Here is a 19,785-nt window from a genome sequence, read left to right as displayed (position 1 = left end):
TTATAAAAACAATTCCTCAGACACTGTATGAGAATTAAAGTGGGCTAAATCCAAAGTTGTCCTGAAATAGTGGTCGAAGTCCAAGGCAATGTCAAATCTGCCACTATTTCATGCAAGACAACATGCACAAGCTTGAAAATGACAACAAGACAACAAAAACAGGCAGTTTGGGGCATTTTGTTGATTGGATCAGATTGTATTGTTATTTTAGGAGCATTAATATGCAACACTTTAGCATGACAACATCTTTTATAAAACAAACGGAGCAAGCGACTGGAGGAAGAAACACCAGCAATCTTACCTTTAAATCTCCTCTTGCACATCTTTCTGTCCGAGTTAGAGATGTTTCAAAATCCATCATTGTGGGGTTTAATTCTGTCGTTGGTCACCTGTCAATCAAATCGAGTACTTACTGAAAAAAACCATCTCACCGTGCGTTCGGTGGCGGACATTTTTAATTTGACTCAGCCAATGAGGAGCGGTGTAAAGTCACATGGTTATCTCTCGGCCAATTGGAGTCATCAACATGCCGTGGCACCTATATATGCAGAGGTCGGCTAAGGTTTGTCAAAAAGTGGCAAATAAACATCTCCATTACTGACTGTACTTGGATTGAACACATATAGTTAGTATTTCAAATTAGAATGAAATAAAATGACCATAAAGTAATGTAAAAAGAATGTAACAACTAAGGTTAAAACTATCAACCAATAATATGAATAAAAGTGTCAATGTTGATGAATTAATACATACAATAAAATAGGCTGGGAATTAGAAAATATCATATGAAACACCAAAGGTTAGATTTTGAAAGAACATTTTTCGCAAGCTCTATTCATTGATTTCCCGATAGTGTAGTCAGGAAGGTTTAAAAATGTGCTTCACTGCAATAGAATGGCGGTGGCGGCGGCGGCGTTTTTGTCACCTGCGCTGGCTGCACTTCCTCTCTCCACTTCCTACTTCCTGTCTGGATGCTGTGAAGCTCCTCTTGTCATGCAGAGGAAGCAACGTGTTTGTTTATTTTCATCAGGAAACATCTCATCTTGTTCACGTTGTGCTCCCATTGTGTGTGTGTTCCGAGAATTAATTCTAAAAAAAATCCAATGAGGCTCCAGTTTACGCTGATTTCATAAGATTTGTCCAATCGTCAGGCTTTTCTGTATCATTGGAACGGAGATGCTTGAGGTCGCTGGGGTCATGTTGGCTTGCTCATGTTTTGGGTCACATACACAAGCTCGTTCGTGACACGGAATGCTTGGTGTGTCTTCTCCATCGGCCTGTGGAATGCAGACAGATAGACGCACGCACGCACGCACACACACCCAAGAGGAGATTTGCAGGCTATTATTTATCGGTCACTTTGTCTGCTCTTTGTCTATTCGTGGCGTGCAGCTGTGAAGATGAACATGAACCACTTGGACTGGATGATGCATTCACCGAACCATGCTTAAGGCAAATTCAAACCTGCATGTGGAGGAAAAGCTCGACCGATTTTTAATTTTAGTCCGTGGCGGTGTTCTCAATTGAACTTGATTTTATCTTACACAATTTGGGCTATTTTGATGTTTCCCCTGCGTGCCTTGAAGGTTTCATGGTCATCTGAGGTTGAATCCGCGCTGGTCTGGCAACATACTAGTCGTATTTTCCAACTGCTGGACTTTTGGAGGTTTACGCACATACACACACGGGTGGTGGGAAGGAGATGATGTCACTTGCCTTTCAGTCGCTGCGCTTCCTGCCGTTTCCCGCCATCTCGCCGGCCCACTTGCGTCCTCACCTTGGCCGGGACGGACGGCATCAGAGGAAGCGCACGCCCTAAACTGCTTGGAGATAAAGCGCCTTGCCATATAAATGCTCCTTTGAAACCCTGACTGATTAGTTGACGTGGCTCACTGGGTCAATTGTACCCTGACTTTGGTTTTTGCCATCAAAGCGCGCACACACACATCAAGCTATTGTTGACAACTGAAGGCCAAATGAGCCAGTCAGCGAAGCCCCGCATTAAACATTAACCCATGACGGAACTAGACAAAGTTACTGATCACTATCACTTTGTGTAAGTGCGTTAACTGTGAGCCTTGAGGCCACACATGCGCGTTTGTTCGCATTTGTGTTGACTTGAAACACTCCCAAAGACGAAATTGACCAGGACTACAATGAAGACTCATGTTTGACAAGCCAAGAAAAGAAGGAAAATGGTCAACGTACGTACGCAATGTCGTGCACGGGTGGGTTCACACCGGGACGAGACCGAGTGTCACCTTGTGACAATTTGAGAAATATGCAGCACACACTAACACGGACATAATAGAAAGACGCCACCAGTGCATTAGCTGGTCTGTGTCCAAGGCTGTGATTATGACAATTGTTGCGGTAGACCCGCATTTAAAGTTGGGTAAGGGCCCACTGTCTCCAGACACACACACACTCTGCTGCTTGTCATGAGGTTTGCTGGCACCGTCTTGTGCTTGCAACATAAAATTAAATAAATAAATAAATAAATAAAGACAGCCGAGTGAGAGGCTTGTTCTTCAAAAAACTCCTAAACCAATGTCCTGCAGCATAAAAAAACCAACACATTTATTTATTTTTTAAATATGTATTTATTTATTTATTTATTTTATTTACATATTATTGTTATTATATAATATATATACTATTATACTTTATATACATTTGAGTACTTTTGAAATTACTATTTTCTACAAAGTATTTATAGCTTAAAGCTATTTATAGCTGATTTATTTTTATATATTTTACTTGATATACATTTTAGTACTTATCATCTTACTTTATTCTCCAAAATATTTATAGCTAATAAAATCATGACGCTGGATTGCATTGGATTGTGTCCCCTAATGAACAGGCGGTGACTGTATTGTACGCTTTTCCAACGTATCATTGCTTTGAATTAGTGCAATGACACGATAGAACATTCTTGTGCAAATACACACACATATGTAAAGTGACGAATCCAATCAATTCGCCTCAACGTATATTTATGTGGTCTCGCCCTTCCTTCTGTAGGCATCATCTCTCCTCCCCTAACCCTGCACAGACTCAGTAAATGAGATAAGACCACTAATGTGATTGGGGGGGACGGGGAAGAGAGAGAGCGCGACAGAGAGAGACCGAGAGAGAGACAGAGAGACTTTCTAATTTAATAGAAACTCCATCAGGCTAATGGACTGACCGCTGGCTTCCTGCACACACACACGCACACACACACAGTTTTAGTCATTTAAGTGAAACATACATTGTGTGATGGTCTTCCACATGCGCTCGTTATCTTGACTGCGTTCCGTAATTTTACAAGCCGTCTCACTATTTGTTGTGTTGATGACAGGTTTCAGCGACAGAGGTGGAATGTGTCGTTCTCTTTTGTTTTTTCCACGTCTTAATGAAAGCTAGAAGCTTTGCAAAGGCCTCATTCGAACGTCAAATTGTCTCGTCTGCACACATTTAGAAGAAAGACAGGAACAGATCAGTCAGCTCAGGGAGGAAAAGGGGAATGTTTAAAACACGGACATGAAACGTGTTGGACTATTGATTGGCTTGTTTGACTTTCACTCTGCTCTTGTGTTAATGATTGACTTCCTGTTTGAAGTTGTCTTCGAAAATGCACTTCCTTGTCAATGACAATGAAATTGACCGTCATGTAATTAACTGAAGTCTTCACTATCTCTATTTCTTGCGTTTAAAATTTGATTTGATTCAGACGACTGTCAAATACAACTAGACGCTTCAGCTCAATGTAGGTTGGAAAAGAGTGTTTTGGAGAGAAAGAGAGAGGAAAAAAAAAATCAATATCTACCACTGGGAACAATGTCCTTCCTCCCAATGCGGTCGTGCCGTAGCCTGCTTTGTGTCTTCCAGGCTTTAAGTGCTGATTCTGCTTCCTCTGGGTGCCACACAAGGCCCCGGTGTCCCGTGTGAGACAGGAAGTAAGGCCCTACGGAGCGTGACCTCAGCGCAGGAAGCCCAAGGCCCAGGCCCGGGGCCGGGCCCAGGCCCGTCCGACCAAAGCAAACGTCCTCAAATACTCTGCTTCAAACTAACAGAGATTGAGCAAAAAACAAAACATTTGAAAGTATGTATTTTATTGAATTATCGTGTACATGTCCAGCATGGCTTTGTTAAAACACTCAACTAGAGGTGAACGCACACAACACTGATGTATAAAATCAAAATAATCAATCGACTAATTGGAATGTTATTACCACACAGCATAAAAAAAAAAAAATCCGATAAGACACAGACGATTCAAGAATCGGGTCGTCGCGGTGACAAAAGGGTGAGATGCTGACAACCATGGCGGTAACCTGATCACACCAGCCGATAAAAAGCTGCGTCAAAGTTTTTGCTGGGAGGAGAGCTGCGTTCAACACAGTCGCTTTGAGGGAAGTTTCAGGACGACCAAGGACTAAAGCGCTTATACAAGACAAGTAGATGAAGGGCATCTCACAGAGATTTTTTTGGCTGAGTCACCCTGATCATCTGGTGTCGACTGATCACGTCTAGAGGTGAAAAGGAGGAAAGAAGAGACACGGGGGGTGGGAGGACGGAGGTCTGCTTTTAGCGCTGATTAGCTGCCACCACCCCCCCGCATTGAAGACGGACAGATGACACCGTTTCCTGTCAACGCCGCCGCAATATGTCCAGTTAGCTCTCCCGCTGCGGGGATCTCATGGAAGAGCTTTTAATTGGCCAAAAGAAATAATAAATGCAGTCATTGTTACACTGACACGCAGATTGCCAAGTATAGGTATGTTCTTAGCAAATGATTTTGCCGATGCTAATGCTACGGCTCTTGAACCTGGGTGGGACGTTAGCTTGATAAGCTAATAGCGTCAGGGGGAAGGGCTGCTCATCTGTCAGTGGCCTTTAAAGTTAGTAAACACAAAGCTTTTCCACTGGAAGCTCAGGTTCCCTTCGCAGCCAGCTGCTGCTTGGCTACACAGGGAATTTGGGTCATGTGGCGCGCTGCCAGCTAGTCAGTCCTCTTTCCCACTAGCCCTCCTTGCCTGAGATCTGCAAACTGTGCTTAATCCTCACTTCTTTCCTTGTCTCAAAAGGCAAGCAAGCAGGCAGGCAGGCAGGCAGGCAATATGTTCTCTCCATGCATGTGAAACCTGAGCATCTAAGCTAACCTGAGCCGCTCAGATAAAACATCTCCCGCTGAAGTCACGTTTTGTGTTAGCGTGTAGCTCGCTAGCTTCACGTGAAGCTGAAATACACCAGATTTTGCCGATCGTGTTAGTAAAACGTGCTAATTAGCACCGTTCTTTTCGTACCTGTAGTGGTGATGATTGACCAAGCGCTAATTACGCTGATCGTGTGGGAAGAGGAAGTGCTAACAAGACCAAAATCATTTTGCCTTTTGGCTTTTTCTTTTGCATTTGTTTTTGTTCAATGGTTTACTGGGATGGCAAAGGGATAAAACGTGACAAAATCCACCAAATCCAAAATGGAAGCGCATCATTTGTTCTTGCCAGATGAAAGCGTGTTTGGGGTTCAAGGCTTGGGGTCAACCGGGGTCTGGTGAGCACACCTGCTGCTTTTTAATGAAGTAGATTAGCTGCCGTTCACATGAGATCCGGCTGGCCCACCCGGGACCACCTCCAACCGCCGCGCCACCTTTACAAATAAGTGGCCGCTGTAAAAGGTCCATTAGAGGCCGAGCGCAACATTAACGGCCGACTTGTACTTGTCACGTGCCGTTTGAAAGCCACGGAGGGAGCCCGGCTTCGACCCCCACCCCAGCGTGGTGGAGGCAACGGGTGGTCTTCCTGTGTGACTTCCCAATTCCCCGCATAAAGTTTAGGCCAGTGTTTACAGACACTTTTTTAACATCTACCAAAGAAGGCAAAGATAGAAATCAACCTGGCTCTTATTTTGGTCAACCAGCCAAGAGTGTCAAGCGCTGTTACACAATATTGCTATGACACACAAATTCGAAATGTACACAAATTCCTGAGCAACGGGACAGAATCTCATCGAGGAGTTTGGCTTCTTGTCCCGTTGCTTGATGAATTTGCCTTCGGGGGCTCTTTTTCTTTTAAAGAAGGTGGGGGGCAGGCTCCCTCTGAATGTAAACTAAGTGTACCGCGGTGAGAGGTAAGAGGGGCAGTCAGGACTAAAATGGACTTCCTGGTTTGGAAATCAACCAATCAATCGAAAATAAACAAAAACAACAACTGCGTCACACCCAATGAACACAAACAATGTGCAAACTTGTCTCGTATAAATAGAGTACAGTCGATGCACCGTGGAGGGCCAGCCAGGCTAGGGATGGTCGCTTGACTCGTTTTCCTGGATGGATGGATGGACGATTGAAATGAATAAACGTGTCAAACCATTAAAGCAAACAAATGTCTCTACTTCAAGTTCCTTGCTACTATTCATTTGGATTCAGTATGCATATCGTCAGTCTTAAAGGCCCTCTGAGGGAAACCGTAATGATGACGTTTTCAGTTTGACGCGGATTGCGACGAATCCACAAGCGATCGATCCGTCGATCGATTGTAATGTCCGTCCCCGGTCAGTGGAGATTGAGATTTCAGGGGTCAAACCCATTCCTGCAGCGAGCGCTTGCAGTGCACCAGAAGTCTCGGCGCTCCCTTGCTCTGAAGAGTGTTGATGATGGCGTAGATTAGGCCCAGGATGCACAGCACCAGAACCAGGGGGATGGTCACCATCAGGATGTTCATGGTCCGCTCCCGGCTGTCGTCCACCTTCAGAATCACGTCCACCTCGTTGGTGTCCTCCTCGCGGGTCTCGTCCTCGTCGGGATCTTTATCGCCCTCCGTCCGGTCGCCGTCTCGGTCCTCGTCGTCGATTTTGTTGTCGTCCTCGCGCCCGGCGTCCGGGTCGAACGGCGGCCCGTTGACGTCGGGGTATTTATCCTCGGCGTCCGTGTCCGGGGGGTCCAGGTCCACGCTGCAACCCATGAAGTCGCGCAGGATGGACTTGGGGTAGCCTGGCTCGCTCTTCATTCGGTGGTTGTCAAACTTCCAGTATTTGGATCCCTTGTAGAAGTACGTGTACGCTGGCCGACACAACAAGTCCCAGAATAAGACCACAGCATTGTGACGTTCTGCTTAGCTAAGCTTATTTTAATTTTAGCTTAGCTTATTTTAGCCAGCTATGCAGTCAGCCTGGCTCTGTAAAGATCCTTACGACTAGAGAATCAAGTGTGTACAATTGGCCATTTACCGACAAACAAAAAAAAATTCTGTTGTTGCTTATTTCAATCAACAACGTTGATTTAACGACTTCCACAAACGATCCCTATCTCAATGGATGGACAGACGGATAGATTTTTGTGCTTTTCTAATTTTTGTTGGCTCATCTTTGGTTGAAGACAAGGCCTGCTGTGCCCCATTCCTTTGTTTCGGCTGCTTCTTGGTGTCTTTCCTCCCAGCCCCCAACCTTCTTATCAACCAATCAATCAATCAATCTCCCTTCCCCTCAGGAAGCACTCAGCTCATCTTTGCCCATCTGTGTTAATCTGCACTCACCTCCATCGTCACTGAGGAAGGCCCCCTTGGGAGTGGAGGGTACGGAAGACCCCCACACGCTAATAGGCTTGGGGTAGCCTCTGTCGGCAGCGCGGGACTGTTCGTTGAAACGCCAATACCTGCCGGCCAGATCAAATGAAAGAAGTCCTTATCCGCTGACCTCATTGATGCATTAACAATAACAGCGTGATTTTAACCAATGGGGGCGGAAAAAAAAATCACATTCTACATTGGTTGCGAATCCAAGCAAGGCCTGATGCAAGAGTATTGTCACTCCCGCCATTGCCTTAAAAGGAGTGTCCATACTCCTGCTTCTTATCAGTGGCCTCCCTCGCCAGTTGTGTTTGTTGTGCCATAAATTCTCGACTTCTTACACGCGTACCTTTAAAGAGCTGGAAAATGTCCAAACAATGACTTAGGAGTGGGCTAATTATCCGGGAATGAGAGGGTTTTGTTGTCGTACCAGTCTCCTTGAAAGAGGTAGGTGTATCCGGAGGGCTCCCACCAGATGGCCGCGTCGATGCGGTCGTAGGGAATGTCGTGGCCGTAGTGGCCCAGCTCCAGAGGGTAGCCGGGCTCCAGGTTGGCCTCCCGGAAGAGCCAGAATCGGTTTTCTGGAGAGAAGTCGGATTGAGAAATCGGATTGAGAAGTCAGCGGAGGGGTCAACGTTAAGACCTAGAAACTGGCTCGGCCCAAACACCATAAAGACCCGAATTGAGTCGACTTGAACTTTGTGACTTGACAAGTCTTGCCTGTGTGCAGTTAAATATCGGAATTTTTAAGATAGTCCGCTATTTTGTTTTCTACCGATGCAGTTAAATATCCGAATTTTCAAGATAGTCAGCCATTTTGTTTTGTAATCATTTCGAACTTTTACGAGTCGAACATGAACAAGGTCTGTAAGAACATGTGGCGATTGATTTGCTTGACGACGTCACTTAACTTCCACCAAGTTCTACTTGACAAGGATTACAAATTGACAATAACGCGTGGAGATGATCGGCATGGCCACATTGCAATGAGCGCGTCTGACGTCAGCTCTCGCTGCTTTATTGTTTCTTAAATGGGGAATTCCGCCATTCCTCTGGGCAGAACTACCCCCAACTTGGCTTCAATTCAAACGCCTCACTCCAAAACAAATCAAGGCACCCCGAATCTGGATACTATACAAAAGGTTGACGTCATGCTTGCTCCCAACGGATTTCCACCATTTTCAAAGCAGACTTTATAAAACAACTCAGATGTGAGATTATAAGACCCAATCAAGAGAAGATGAGGCTTTTTTCGACACTCCTTCTCAAGGTCTGGCGTGCATCCGAGTGTCACACTGTAAGGCTTGCCTATGACATCAACCTCATCCTTCTCCTCCACAGTCCGGGATGGGGCTCCCGCTCGGACAACCCGGCTGCGAGGTTGTAAAGCTGCTCTCGGGGACTCGCAGTAGAAATAACGAGCCGTGCTGAGGGAGATTTATGGTACATGTGGAGGGGAGGCGTGGTCCTTCCGAGCGCTACACTCTGTTATATATTAAAAAGAGGACACACGCACATCATTTCCAACGCACCTTTGAAGAAGACAAAGCGGCCGTCGTGTCTCTCGTAGGCGGCGTCGATGTCTCCGGGTAGACCTCGCCAAAAGTGTCCAATGGGCATGGGGTAGTTGTCCAGCACCCTGTTCCTGCGCACCCTCCAGAACCAACGGCCCTGGTGGAGACAAGACCCTTAGATGATGATTTGTTTTACAGCACGTACAAAACGATCATCTCCACTATCATTTTGTAAGAAGCAACGTTCCGCCCAATGATATCGGGGCGGGCTCATAAAAGCAGCAAAGTAAGAGGGGGGGTTGGAGATAGATTTACACCGCGTGTGTCCATTTATAAGCCGGTGAGTCAGTCGCTAAAACCCCGCAACGGCGATAAAGCAACGGAGAGATGCTCACAACGACTTTGACTTGGCGAGCGTCTGAAGATTCGCCCTTCAAGGGCGAGCGAGAAGGGCAGACGAGATTCGCGCCGAGGCGGGAATCGAAGACGAGCCGATCGTTGATGTTCGGCGTAGAGATCGGATCGATGTTAACGTACGACTCTTCGCTGGGAACAAACGGCTGACGTGAGGGGGGGGGGCTACGTCCAGTGTATGGGACGGGCACATAAAGGACACGCCCCAGTTTCGGTTGGCCATCTTTGCCTTGTTAACGGAGCGCTCATGTGCTGAGTCAGCTGAATTGGGGCATTTTTTTAATCATGAAACATCAAGCCTGGATATAAATTGGCTTTTCATCCAGTGCATGATGTTGATCATGAACACTTGGCTTGGTTTTGACATTTTTAGGGAGGAGGGCCAATCTTGAAGCTTGTCGCTTGATGGTATGAGTCCTAAAAAACATCATCCTACCATACGCACACCAAAAAAAAGTCTCATTTGCATTCAGTGGTCATTTGGGAGATGGACTGCATGAAATCATCCAGAAGCTTCTGCAAGTGACCAGTTGACAGTAACAAAGACCATTTTGAGTGCATTTAAAAGTCCTTCCCTGTGTTCATTAGTGGGATCACAAAGGAGGCATGGTGAGCGTCACACACACTCGCAGTAAAGATAGGAGACAATCAGACACGCCAAAGATTGAGAGCTGCGCAACCTAATCGACACACAACAGACACAAAGCCAAATGGAACATACTGCGGTGTTAGAATTATTATTATTTTTTTACTTATTATTATTATTGCAACTTTCCTTTCATCTCTGATGGAAAAAATGTCGAGCAAGGTAATTAAAGCGATGTCTGGAATGGACCTGTTGCGCAACGAGTCAATAAATGCGAAGGCACCTGGCCGAGACACGACCGAGCCGAACGGAAAGCAGCTGGCCAAAAGTGGAACCTCGTGTTGGCGAAAAGACAACTTCTCCACCTTTGTGTGAATCCAGAGGCTCTTTAAGGCCAAACACCTGACCACACCGGCTCATGGCGCTTTTATTGGAGCGCCGTCTCTCGCAAAACACAGCCGTCCTGTGGTTTTACAATCTGCAGAACGGCACCTGCCATTTGGATTCATTTAAATGTGGAATGCAGGCCAGACGCCGTTGCGCTTAGCAGCACCATGATGACAACTTTCAGGTGGCACCCATTTCAATTTCATGGGCTCTCCCCTGTCCGGCAGTGTTGCCGTTTATTCCATTTGGATCTTGCCTGGAGGAAGCGTAAGTCGAATGATCTCACCTTGAAGACAAACATCTCCCCGCGTAGCATGGCCACCGCGTCAAAGTTGCCTTCGCAGATGTCGGGTCCGTAGTGGTCCGGTCTGTCGGTGGTCCTGGGCCGGTCCGGCTGGCGAGGTGGAGGATTGTGCGGCGGCCGGGGGTCCGGGCCACGCGGCGTCACGGTGGGCAAGGCCTGAGTGGGCTTGTTGTCTTGCGTACCTGCACAAAGGCTCAACGGTGAGTCGTCCTGAGGCAAAAGGTGCGGTTCCGGCCGTCTTTCTCACCGTAGATTTGCTGGATGCCTCTGCGGTCGTCGTCGGGCAGCTGGAAGTTGTCCGTCTCCATCCACTGGTAGAATGGCGCCATGATGGCCAGAGGGTTGTTGGAGTGCTCCAAGCCCAACGCGTGGCCCAGCTCGTGGATGGCCACCAGGAACAAGTCGTTGCCTACGTGGGACATACAAGGAAAGGAATGTTTGTTTTTTTTAAAACCCATTTCCACATATAGCATTTTAGCTAGTAGGTGCATTCCAAAACCGCGCTCAATCAGCTGAAGGTCGAAGAAATGTGTCGAAAGGATGAACTCCATCTCCATCTATTAAGATTTATTCCATTAATACCACGAGGGAAATGAAACACATTAAATTTTATTGGACATGATAATGAACATGTGCTTTGATTCTAAAAACTGTTAAGGGAGAATCTGGAAAGCATCGGACGTGATGATCTGGCCGAACATCAGAGGAGCGGAAGATGCCGGCTGTTCATTGTTCGCTCTGTGATGATGTCACCGGGAGAAGAGATGGCGAACGGCGGCAGATAGGCATCGCGCATTTAGCCGGCCGTCAAGGGCCGCGCTTGTTTGACGCAGCAGATGGGGAAAGGAATTTTGCGTGACACCCTAAGTGATGTGGGGAGCCCCTCAATTATCATTTGGCTGAACGCTGCCCTATGAACTCAGCTCACTTTATCAACAGTCGAGGATTTGTTTCGTGAGGGTACGACTCGAAGGAGTGCATTTTTGGACCTAAACTGGCTTATTGTTGACCCAACTACTTTTCGATGGGGAAACACGGACGCCGTTACCATGTTCACCCTTTATACTACAAAAAAGAAACATTCAAGCGATATGGACAAATAACCTACGAAACGGGGTTATTCATTTGACCCAATAAATTAAATTAATATAAATTAAATAAATTACTCAAAAAGTTTGGTCGGCCCCTTTTTGACCCAATTTGGGTTATTTTTGACCCAATTGTCCTTAGACTATGTGTGATGAACACTGAAACAGGACAAGTGAGGTTGTTGAACCTTTTCAACTTGAACAGTTTTTACAATACTGTTTGCTGATTGTGTGTTTGCACACACACACACACACAGACACAGGGATAATTTGTGAGTCACATGAATGTGGCCACATTAGCATTGTGCGGCTAGCCAAGCGCTAACAAAGAGCCTAGATAAAGAAACTTTTGTGCGGTAACCAGGGTGACACTTGGGCTCGCCGTGTCCCTCCAAAAGTTCAGCCACCGGTGTCTTTCGTCTTTCTTCTTTGCGCTGTGCTCTGTTCATCACCCGGGAAGGTTGGAATGGCTGACTCGCGCAAGACTCACGCAACACGTCATGACCTTTTACGGCCGGGCGACCGGAGAACTTTTTCTGCTTAAGGTGCATCGGCGGCTGCGTCACATGAGGACTTTTGAAACGGCAATAAGAGTTTTGGACACTTTGTTAGCTTTGATTCACAGAGAAAAATCACTCAGACCTTTCTTCTTTTTTTTTTCCCTGCACAGGATCTTTGCTGTTCCTACTATGGCGCTCTTCTACATCATCGTATTGTTGGCCACCATTTAAAAGCAACACCCCCTTTTAGTGACCCTTTTGTCCTCTTATCTACAAACACACAAAGGACAGGCTGGCTGAGCTGAGCCAGCACATGTGTGTGTGCGTCCATGTGTGTGTGTGTGTGTGCATGGCACTCTAAGTGGGAGTGTCTCTTTGTCGCCGCACTCGACTGATTAAGGCCTCAGAGCGCAGCATTTTGTCTCAAGCTTAAGACGGACACGTCTTTAAATGCGCCGTCTGGCTTGGCTGCTCTTTGGGTGAATGACTCGTTGGAATTCGAGAGCTTGTTAGTGCGGCGGAGCAGCGCAAAGGGAGACCGTAAAAATGAGGCCGGACCTTCACAGAGCGCATTGGCATGTACACTCGATCCTTGCCTATTTGCAATTTACCAAGGAATATATTTCATGTAGGGAATAAAAATTATACGATGGTGTCAGTTTGACCCGGATTATTTCTATTCCTATGGGAAAATATACATGTTGGCTGACTATGTATGGGGGGAAGCCAAAGAACAATAGAAGACTTTGAACATGAAGGTTGGGCAAGTCAACAAACACACACTGTTCTTCAGCGACCCACACTCTTACCTTGTACGTTCTGGTTTCCGATGGTCCACGGCTCGTCCGAGTCAAAATGCGTGTCGCCGCCCATGCCGGGCCCGGGGAAGTAAGCGTGGGCCAGGAAGCCGCCCTCGCCGTCAAAGGGGGAGCTGTCGCCGTGGTAGCCGGACGCGAAGAAGAGCATGATGTCGGGCTCCTTGCGCCGGCCGTACTTGATCTCTTGGTAGGGGATTTCGTCAAAGGTCAACGGCGTGACGCTCTCCCACACCTTGAAGGCCTGCCGGATGGCCGCGAAGGAGTTGTACTCGCCGATCTTGGGGGTGTAGTTCTGGATGCTGAGGGGCCACAACGAGGAGAAAAATAGCATTTGGAGGCAGTTGTGTCTGTCTAAGCATTTTTTTGTTTGTTTTTTTAAATTCAAATTCGGCGTGCCATTTTTCTTCTACTGATGTTGATCTTGGGTCCAGACCATGGTGACGACATGAAATGAATGGGCTGTAGTTGCTTGATGACGTTCTCACCTGTACGTCAGATGGCTCTTGTTCCATTTATGTCCGGTGAGGGCGTAGCGCTTCCGCCTCACGTTGGTTTTGATCTGACCTCCAAATTTGTCGGGCACGCCACAGCGGGGTCTCTTCATGGCGCTGCGGCGAGCAAACCAAACACTTTCCGTGACTTCCACCAAATAATTGCCAAGCTTGGATGGATTGTTTGTGTTGAAAGTGTGCGCTTGCTTGCCTGATGGTTTGCGGGTCCATGCGTCCGCTGACTTCCAGGCCGTAGAAGCGCTGCATGTCGCTGATGGCGTTGGCCAGGATCTGGTTGGAGCGCATGGTGGACATCTGCCTGCTGGCTTGAGGCAGGTAGCCGTACAGACGTAGCCAAGACTGTAACACGCAGTGAGCGTCACGCTTTGTGTTGACTTGACGCCGCACGTTAAAGAAACAAGCACCCAAACCTTTTTTTTTTTTTTTTGAATGGACATACTACCAGAGGACCCTAAGTTGTTTGGCTTCATGTGCTGAATATTTATCTATCAATCACTTAAGAGTGTAAACCCACAACCCCATTGAGGACAAAAACAATATTGGCATTATTTATCTGAAAAGGTCGATTGTGTCGGAATTTGTCGCAATATGTCAAAGGATTGTGAAGTGGTGCATTTGCGAGAATGGGAGAAGGCCATCAGCTGTGAGCGAGTATGCGGTGGGGGTTGTGGCTTCAACATCCAATGCGATACTTGAATCACAAACGATACACCCAGCTGTTGTGTCGAAACTTAATCTCTCACGCACACACACACACAAAATATGACTACGGGTCACGCCCAAGTGTTGCCGATAAAGCCCCGTGTTGACACTGCCACTCCTTCCTTCGTATATTAAAAAAAAAAAAAAAGTCTTCCTTTTCTTGGTCTTCCTTATTGCTTGACACTGATGTCACCATCGCAGAGGACAAAGTTGAGCAGAAAGTGGCTCATGATCTAATGTACTTTATTGTCATGGTCTAAAAAGGCCTGCGATTATTTTGTATGGTAAATCTCAACCAGAAGTTTCAAAATGATTTGATTTATCAAATTCATGGACAACTACAGTATTTTGATAGTCGATGAATCGTTTGGAGCAATCGTTTATAAAATGGCAATGGAAATGTGCCGTTAATAAGAGCAGCTCTTTTGTAGCCCACACTAGTTTACAAGATTCCAAACTTGGCGGACATCTGTGGCATCGGGATGCTAATGCTAACGCTAATAACCAAGGAGCCAGAGCCATTACCGTAATTTTTGGACTATAAGTCGCGTGTTTTTTTTTTCATAGTTTGGGGGGGGGGGGCGACTTATACACAGGAGCGACTTATATACATATATATGGGTTTTTTTTTTTCACTTTTTTGGGCATTTTATGGCTGGTGCGACTTATACTCCGGTGCGACTTATAGTCCGAAAATTACGGTACCTTTTGAGCTATGATCTACAACAAAAAAACTCAAACAAAGAGCACCAAGATATGGAAAAGAAGCCAAATCATCATCAGTAACACCATTCCAACATGGAAAGTTATTTCCCATTTGAACAAAAAAAACCAAGACTTCAGTTCTGCAGTTCCAAAAGCGTTGATAAAGTAGAAACTGCACTTGAAACTGCTCCACTTGCAATTTTGAGCAACTTTAGCAGCTGACATAGTAGATTCTTGAAGTCCTTTGTTCCCGGGACTTTCTTACTCGTATTAGCTGTTTTTCGGGCTTTTTTTTGCCATCCGTCAGCTAAACGTCATCTCCCCAAAACCTCCTCATGTTACATTTCATCACTTTCTTCAACAAATGGAAAAGAGATGTCACCACTTAGCACCTGTGCTTCAAAAAAGTTGCTGTGAGTTTGCATGTGAGTGTACAAGAGCAGGAAGAGGCGTAAGAAGGCTGAACTGAACATGACCCTGACCCACCTCAGCTTCCAGAAAGAGAGCAACACACACACGCACACACACAACTAATCATGCTACTGCGGTTAAAGAAATATCAATTACCAAGTGTGACAAAACTCGTCGTGTTAATTCCTCATAACTTTATTTCTGTCACAGTATTTGGGGACACTTCCAAGCAATGCTAATTGTCTAAAGTTCACAAGGAAGGGGCTACTAATATCCGTATTTCATCTGGGAACGGAGCGGAGCATTGAGGCCTTTGGCTGGCGGTGACGCTGTACAGCAGCTGCTGGCGCTCCCAACCCCCCCCCCCCCCCCCCCCCCATGGGAGAAAGAAGGAGCGGGTGTGTAGCCTTTCACTTCCACAACCCGAGTCGGTGGGAAAATAGATCGCTACTGTACGCTTGAGAAATGACAACAATGGGGTCAAAATCGTTACCGGCTAAAAAGGTCAAACGAGACTTCTTGTTTGAGGTTGAGCACAATTTCTCGGCGACATGCGGCAAGCAGGTACAAAACACGAGTTTGTTACCTCAGAACAACATCGAAGCGTATCGATGTAAACCACGTCGTGAGCTTGCAGCATTTGCAAGGGCCAGTGCCTGCCTGCTTGGTCTAAAAGCATCAAGTCTGGACGCTCATCTTGCCTCATCAGAATACAAAACAAGAAAGCCAGTGTGTGCGTCCTTCTGTGTGTGTGTGTGTGTGAGGCCCCATCTATTAAATGTTCTTTCAGAAAGTCCTTGATCGTACCTGCCAAAGCCGCCAATAGCGGGAGTTGTAAAAAGACGGAGTGTGTGTGCTTAAGTGCGTGTGTTTGTGTCCACCACAATGTCAGCCAAGATACGAAGCCTTTTTATTTGGAGCTTTTGGTCTGCTGCCATCTTGGATACCCTGCACACCAACCTACCCTCTAAAAGTCCCAAGAGACGGACGGATAAGTGGAGGGATGAGAGAGGCCGGAGCGAGTCGTTACATTTTACGGCAAACCAGCAAGCGGAGACTGTGATCAAACGTATTGAAGTACACTAATCCCTCGTTTATCGTGGATGATTGGTTCGAAAAACCACCCGCGATAAGTGAAATCCGCAAAGTACGGTCACCAACAAGAATTACTGCGCAGGCTAATGAGTTAGCAAAAAGATGCTAAATGGTGATCGTGCTAACACGCAAAAACGGACTTCTAAAGGAATGTAAACGAACATTTGGAGCAATACTACATTGTCCTAAAGGTTAGGCACGTGTTTCCTTAATTTAGAAGTTCTGTTTTGACTTTTAAATGGGTTTTTTTATTTGAAAAAGAAATCCGCGATGTAGTGAAGCCGCAATAAACGAAACGCAAAGTAGCGAGGGATCACTGTATAAAGAAGTATTAGCGGGCTAAATGCTAAAAACGTAGCCTTTGAAACGACAACATGATTCAAAACAATGTCTGCATTTGCAAATGGCTCTCTCTTGGAAATCATCCATCAAGCGCAGCGTTTGCAAAGTCAAACACAACGTCATCCGTAACACTCAAATCAATTTGATGGATCCAAAAAAAGAGGTCCCAAGGGCAGACCCAACTCAACTAGAATATTGAACAGGACTCCTCAAGAGAGTGCCGGTCGAGCAGGTGTAGCCCGAAATGCCAAAAAGGAGCCCAAAATGCAAACTTTTTTTCATGCCAACAAAACTTTGCAGTCAGTCGACGTGCTCAAAAGTGTACCGTAATTTCCGGACTATAAGTCGCGTTTTTTTTCGTAGTTTGGGTGGGGGGGCGACTTATACCCAGGAGCGACTTATATACATATATGTTTTTTTTCACTTTTTTGGGCATTTTATTGCTGGTGCGACTTATACTCCGGTGCGACTTATAGTCCGAAAATTACGGTACATTGAGTTTTGTCCGCATTTGTGTCATCACAACAACGCAGCGAGCGATTTGAGCGTTTGGGCGGCTCGCGAGCGCTTCTCGTGTTTCGTCCTCATGTTTGCTCTCACACTCGTTTGTATCTGGAAACAAGAGGAGCCATTGTCTCGTGGCCACTACCCGGCCGGTATGCCTCTGCGACGTCACATGCTGGACAGACACATCGCACTGACTGCTCTTGTCTGTCCGCCAGCTGTTTCGTCCACAAAATATCCACTCATTATAGCAATACAGATAGAAATAAAGATAGTCAATGTGAATATGGAAAAACAGATTGCCTGTAAATATAGAAATGTAAAGGCTTGAAACCAAATGTCCAGAAGTCCAAACAAGACATTAGAAGTCCATACATGAAAGAAATTGTAAATGACTCACAGTAAGTTTATCGCCAGTAATTAGGATGTTCATAACAAATTGTAATTGCAAAATTGTAGGTGGCTAGGTCATTAAAAACACGCACACACACACACGCACACACACACACACACACACGCACACACACCCTCTTGGTGTCAGTGTTGTTTTGGAACGTCCTGTTAGAGCAGACCGAGTAGGATTTGGGTTCAAAGGCCACTCGAGACGACAATCAAGTGCTCTCACACCACAACGGTCTTGAACAACAACGACGGGGCGCTCGTAAGAATACAAATGATTTGGAGTCCTCCTCCATGTCAACGTTTGCTGTTACAGCATCAATCTGTTGTGTGTTTTGGAGCCATGACGTGAGCACGTTCCGTTTTTGGGTCAAGCATGCCCGGCCGGGCACATAAACTGAAATGCAGCTGTAAAGTGCTGACTGTGCAATAATGCGCTGGAGTGACATGTGGAATAATTGATCATTTGCATGCATGCGCACGGACACACACAAAGTATATCACTCAACGGCATTGTGTTGCTGTCACAGGTAAGGACACACTAATCCGCATAGTTAGCAACAAGTGGGGTCTTTTGTCTGACACACACGGCAGCGTATCAGTTGTGTGGCTCCATCAATATGTGCGCTAACACAATGTGACTAAGTTGCAATATGGAACATTTCTGGTTTTTGCTGCAGATAATTGCGTCCTTAGGACATAAAGTTGAACCCTGACATGGCCTTCCCACCTCCGAGTTGAAGCCGCCGCCGACGTCCTCTTCCTCCTCCTCCTCTTCAGCTCCACGCGCTCCGAGTGCGCACACGCACACCGCCAAGAGGAGCAGCAAACGGGGGGAAGAGCCGGCCATGGTGCGCCGCTTGTTGGGAACTCGTTGGCGCAGTGTAATACGATGAGAAAAGCGACTATGGCCTGGGTCTTCTTCTAGATAGGAAAAAAGCCAGGCAGGAAAAGGAGGCGGCTAGAGGCTGACTTGCACGCCGGGAAGGAGCTCCACGCAGCGAGGGGAGACGGGCTGAGCCTCCATGGTGGCTTTCTGTCAAGAGGTTCTTTCAAGTGTCTTTATAGGCAGATGCAAAAAGGAGTGCCGAAGTTTGTTTCCTGAGGATTTGCAACTTCCTCCTCTCGAGATAAGAAAGCGACCCTGAGAAAAAGGGAAAAAAAAGTGAGAAACTCCACCGCACCTGAGAGCCTGCTTGGAAGCGGTTTGTCACGCCTCGATAGGAACTTTGGAGCCGGTGCAACGTGGGAAAAACGAAATAAACAACTAAAAACAACACTCGGCTGAGGCTCCGGAGTCAATAGGTTTTATTCCGCCGGCAGGACGAGCAGGAGCGCAAGTACGCGAGTGAGGAGCTGCGCGTGAGCGTGTCCATGTCAAACGTGCGGGAGCGCGCAAAAAAAAAAGCGTGACCAACCGGAAATCATGTGTGCGCAAAATAAAAGGGCCTTCAGCAAAATAAAAATCTAAAGACTGCGCTCTACTAGAGCCTGCCTTTCACTGTCACAACTATTCCGTTTGTGTACATCCAATTGAGAACATACACATAACCACGTGAATGTAAAATCTGAGTGGAGAGACTGCAATTTACTTTTATTTTGAAAGACAGACTTTGTCGTGGACTGAGGGGGGGGGATGACATCAACAACCTTTGTGTGGAGGGAGGTGGTGAGCAGCATGGAAACACTCATGCACGCACACACAAACACACTCATATATATATATATATATATAATTTATATATTTTATAATTTAATAATAATATAATATAATATAATTTTTATATATATATATATATATATATATATATTATATATAATATATAATTTTATTTTATTTTAATTTGTACTACGACTACCTTCCAGCTTGCATGACGGATAAATGATCAAATCTGACTTTATCATGTAGCTACTGTGTGATTGGAAGAAACCACATGTGCTTTGGTCCACT

General features: G+C 46.2%; 1 protein-coding gene across 1 annotated transcript; it reads right to left on the bottom strand.

The window, feature by feature from the left end:
• Positions 1–4,083: 4,083 nt before the first annotated feature.
• On the bottom strand, positions 4,084–19,238 carry mmp15b (matrix metallopeptidase 15b). The gene is made up of 10 exons (XM_061276518.1): positions 18,565–19,238; positions 13,867–14,015; positions 13,650–13,772; positions 13,156–13,463; positions 11,006–11,167; positions 10,741–10,940; positions 9,086–9,224; positions 7,984–8,134; positions 7,521–7,639; positions 4,084–7,048 (listed from the first exon to the last, which is right to left on the bottom strand). Exons 1-10 carry the CDS (start codon positions 18,682–18,684, stop codon positions 6,567–6,569), a joined length of 1,953 nt encoding a protein of 650 aa, XP_061132502.1. The 5' UTR covers positions 18,685–19,238; the 3' UTR covers positions 4,084–6,566.
• Between the last annotated feature and the right edge of the window lie 547 nt (positions 19,239–19,785).

The sequence above is a fragment of the Syngnathus typhle genome, linkage group LG4 (assembly GCF_033458585.1).
Source record: "Syngnathus typhle isolate RoL2023-S1 ecotype Sweden linkage group LG4, RoL_Styp_1.0, whole genome shotgun sequence".
In the NCBI taxonomy this organism is placed as follows: domain Eukaryota; kingdom Metazoa; phylum Chordata; class Actinopteri; order Syngnathiformes; family Syngnathidae; genus Syngnathus; species Syngnathus typhle.
Note: the sequence above shows the minus strand (reverse complement) of the source record. Positions and strands in the feature narration are given on the sequence as shown.

Bases quoted from the DNA above. Each gene is read 5' to 3' on its own strand.
- mmp15b (XM_061276518.1), bottom strand. From the start codon at position 18,684: ATGGCCGGCTCTTCCCCCCGTTTGCTGCTCCTCTTGGCGGTGTGCGTG. The intron at 8,135-9,085 runs GTGCGTTGGAAA...ACTTCTCTCCAG, and splicing joins CCGCTTTGTCTTCTTCAAAG to AAAACCGATTCTGGCTCTTC. The intron at 7,640-7,983 runs GTACGACAACAA...TCTGGCCGGCAG, and splicing joins TACCTCTTTCAAGGAGACTG to GTATTGGCGTTTCAACGAAC.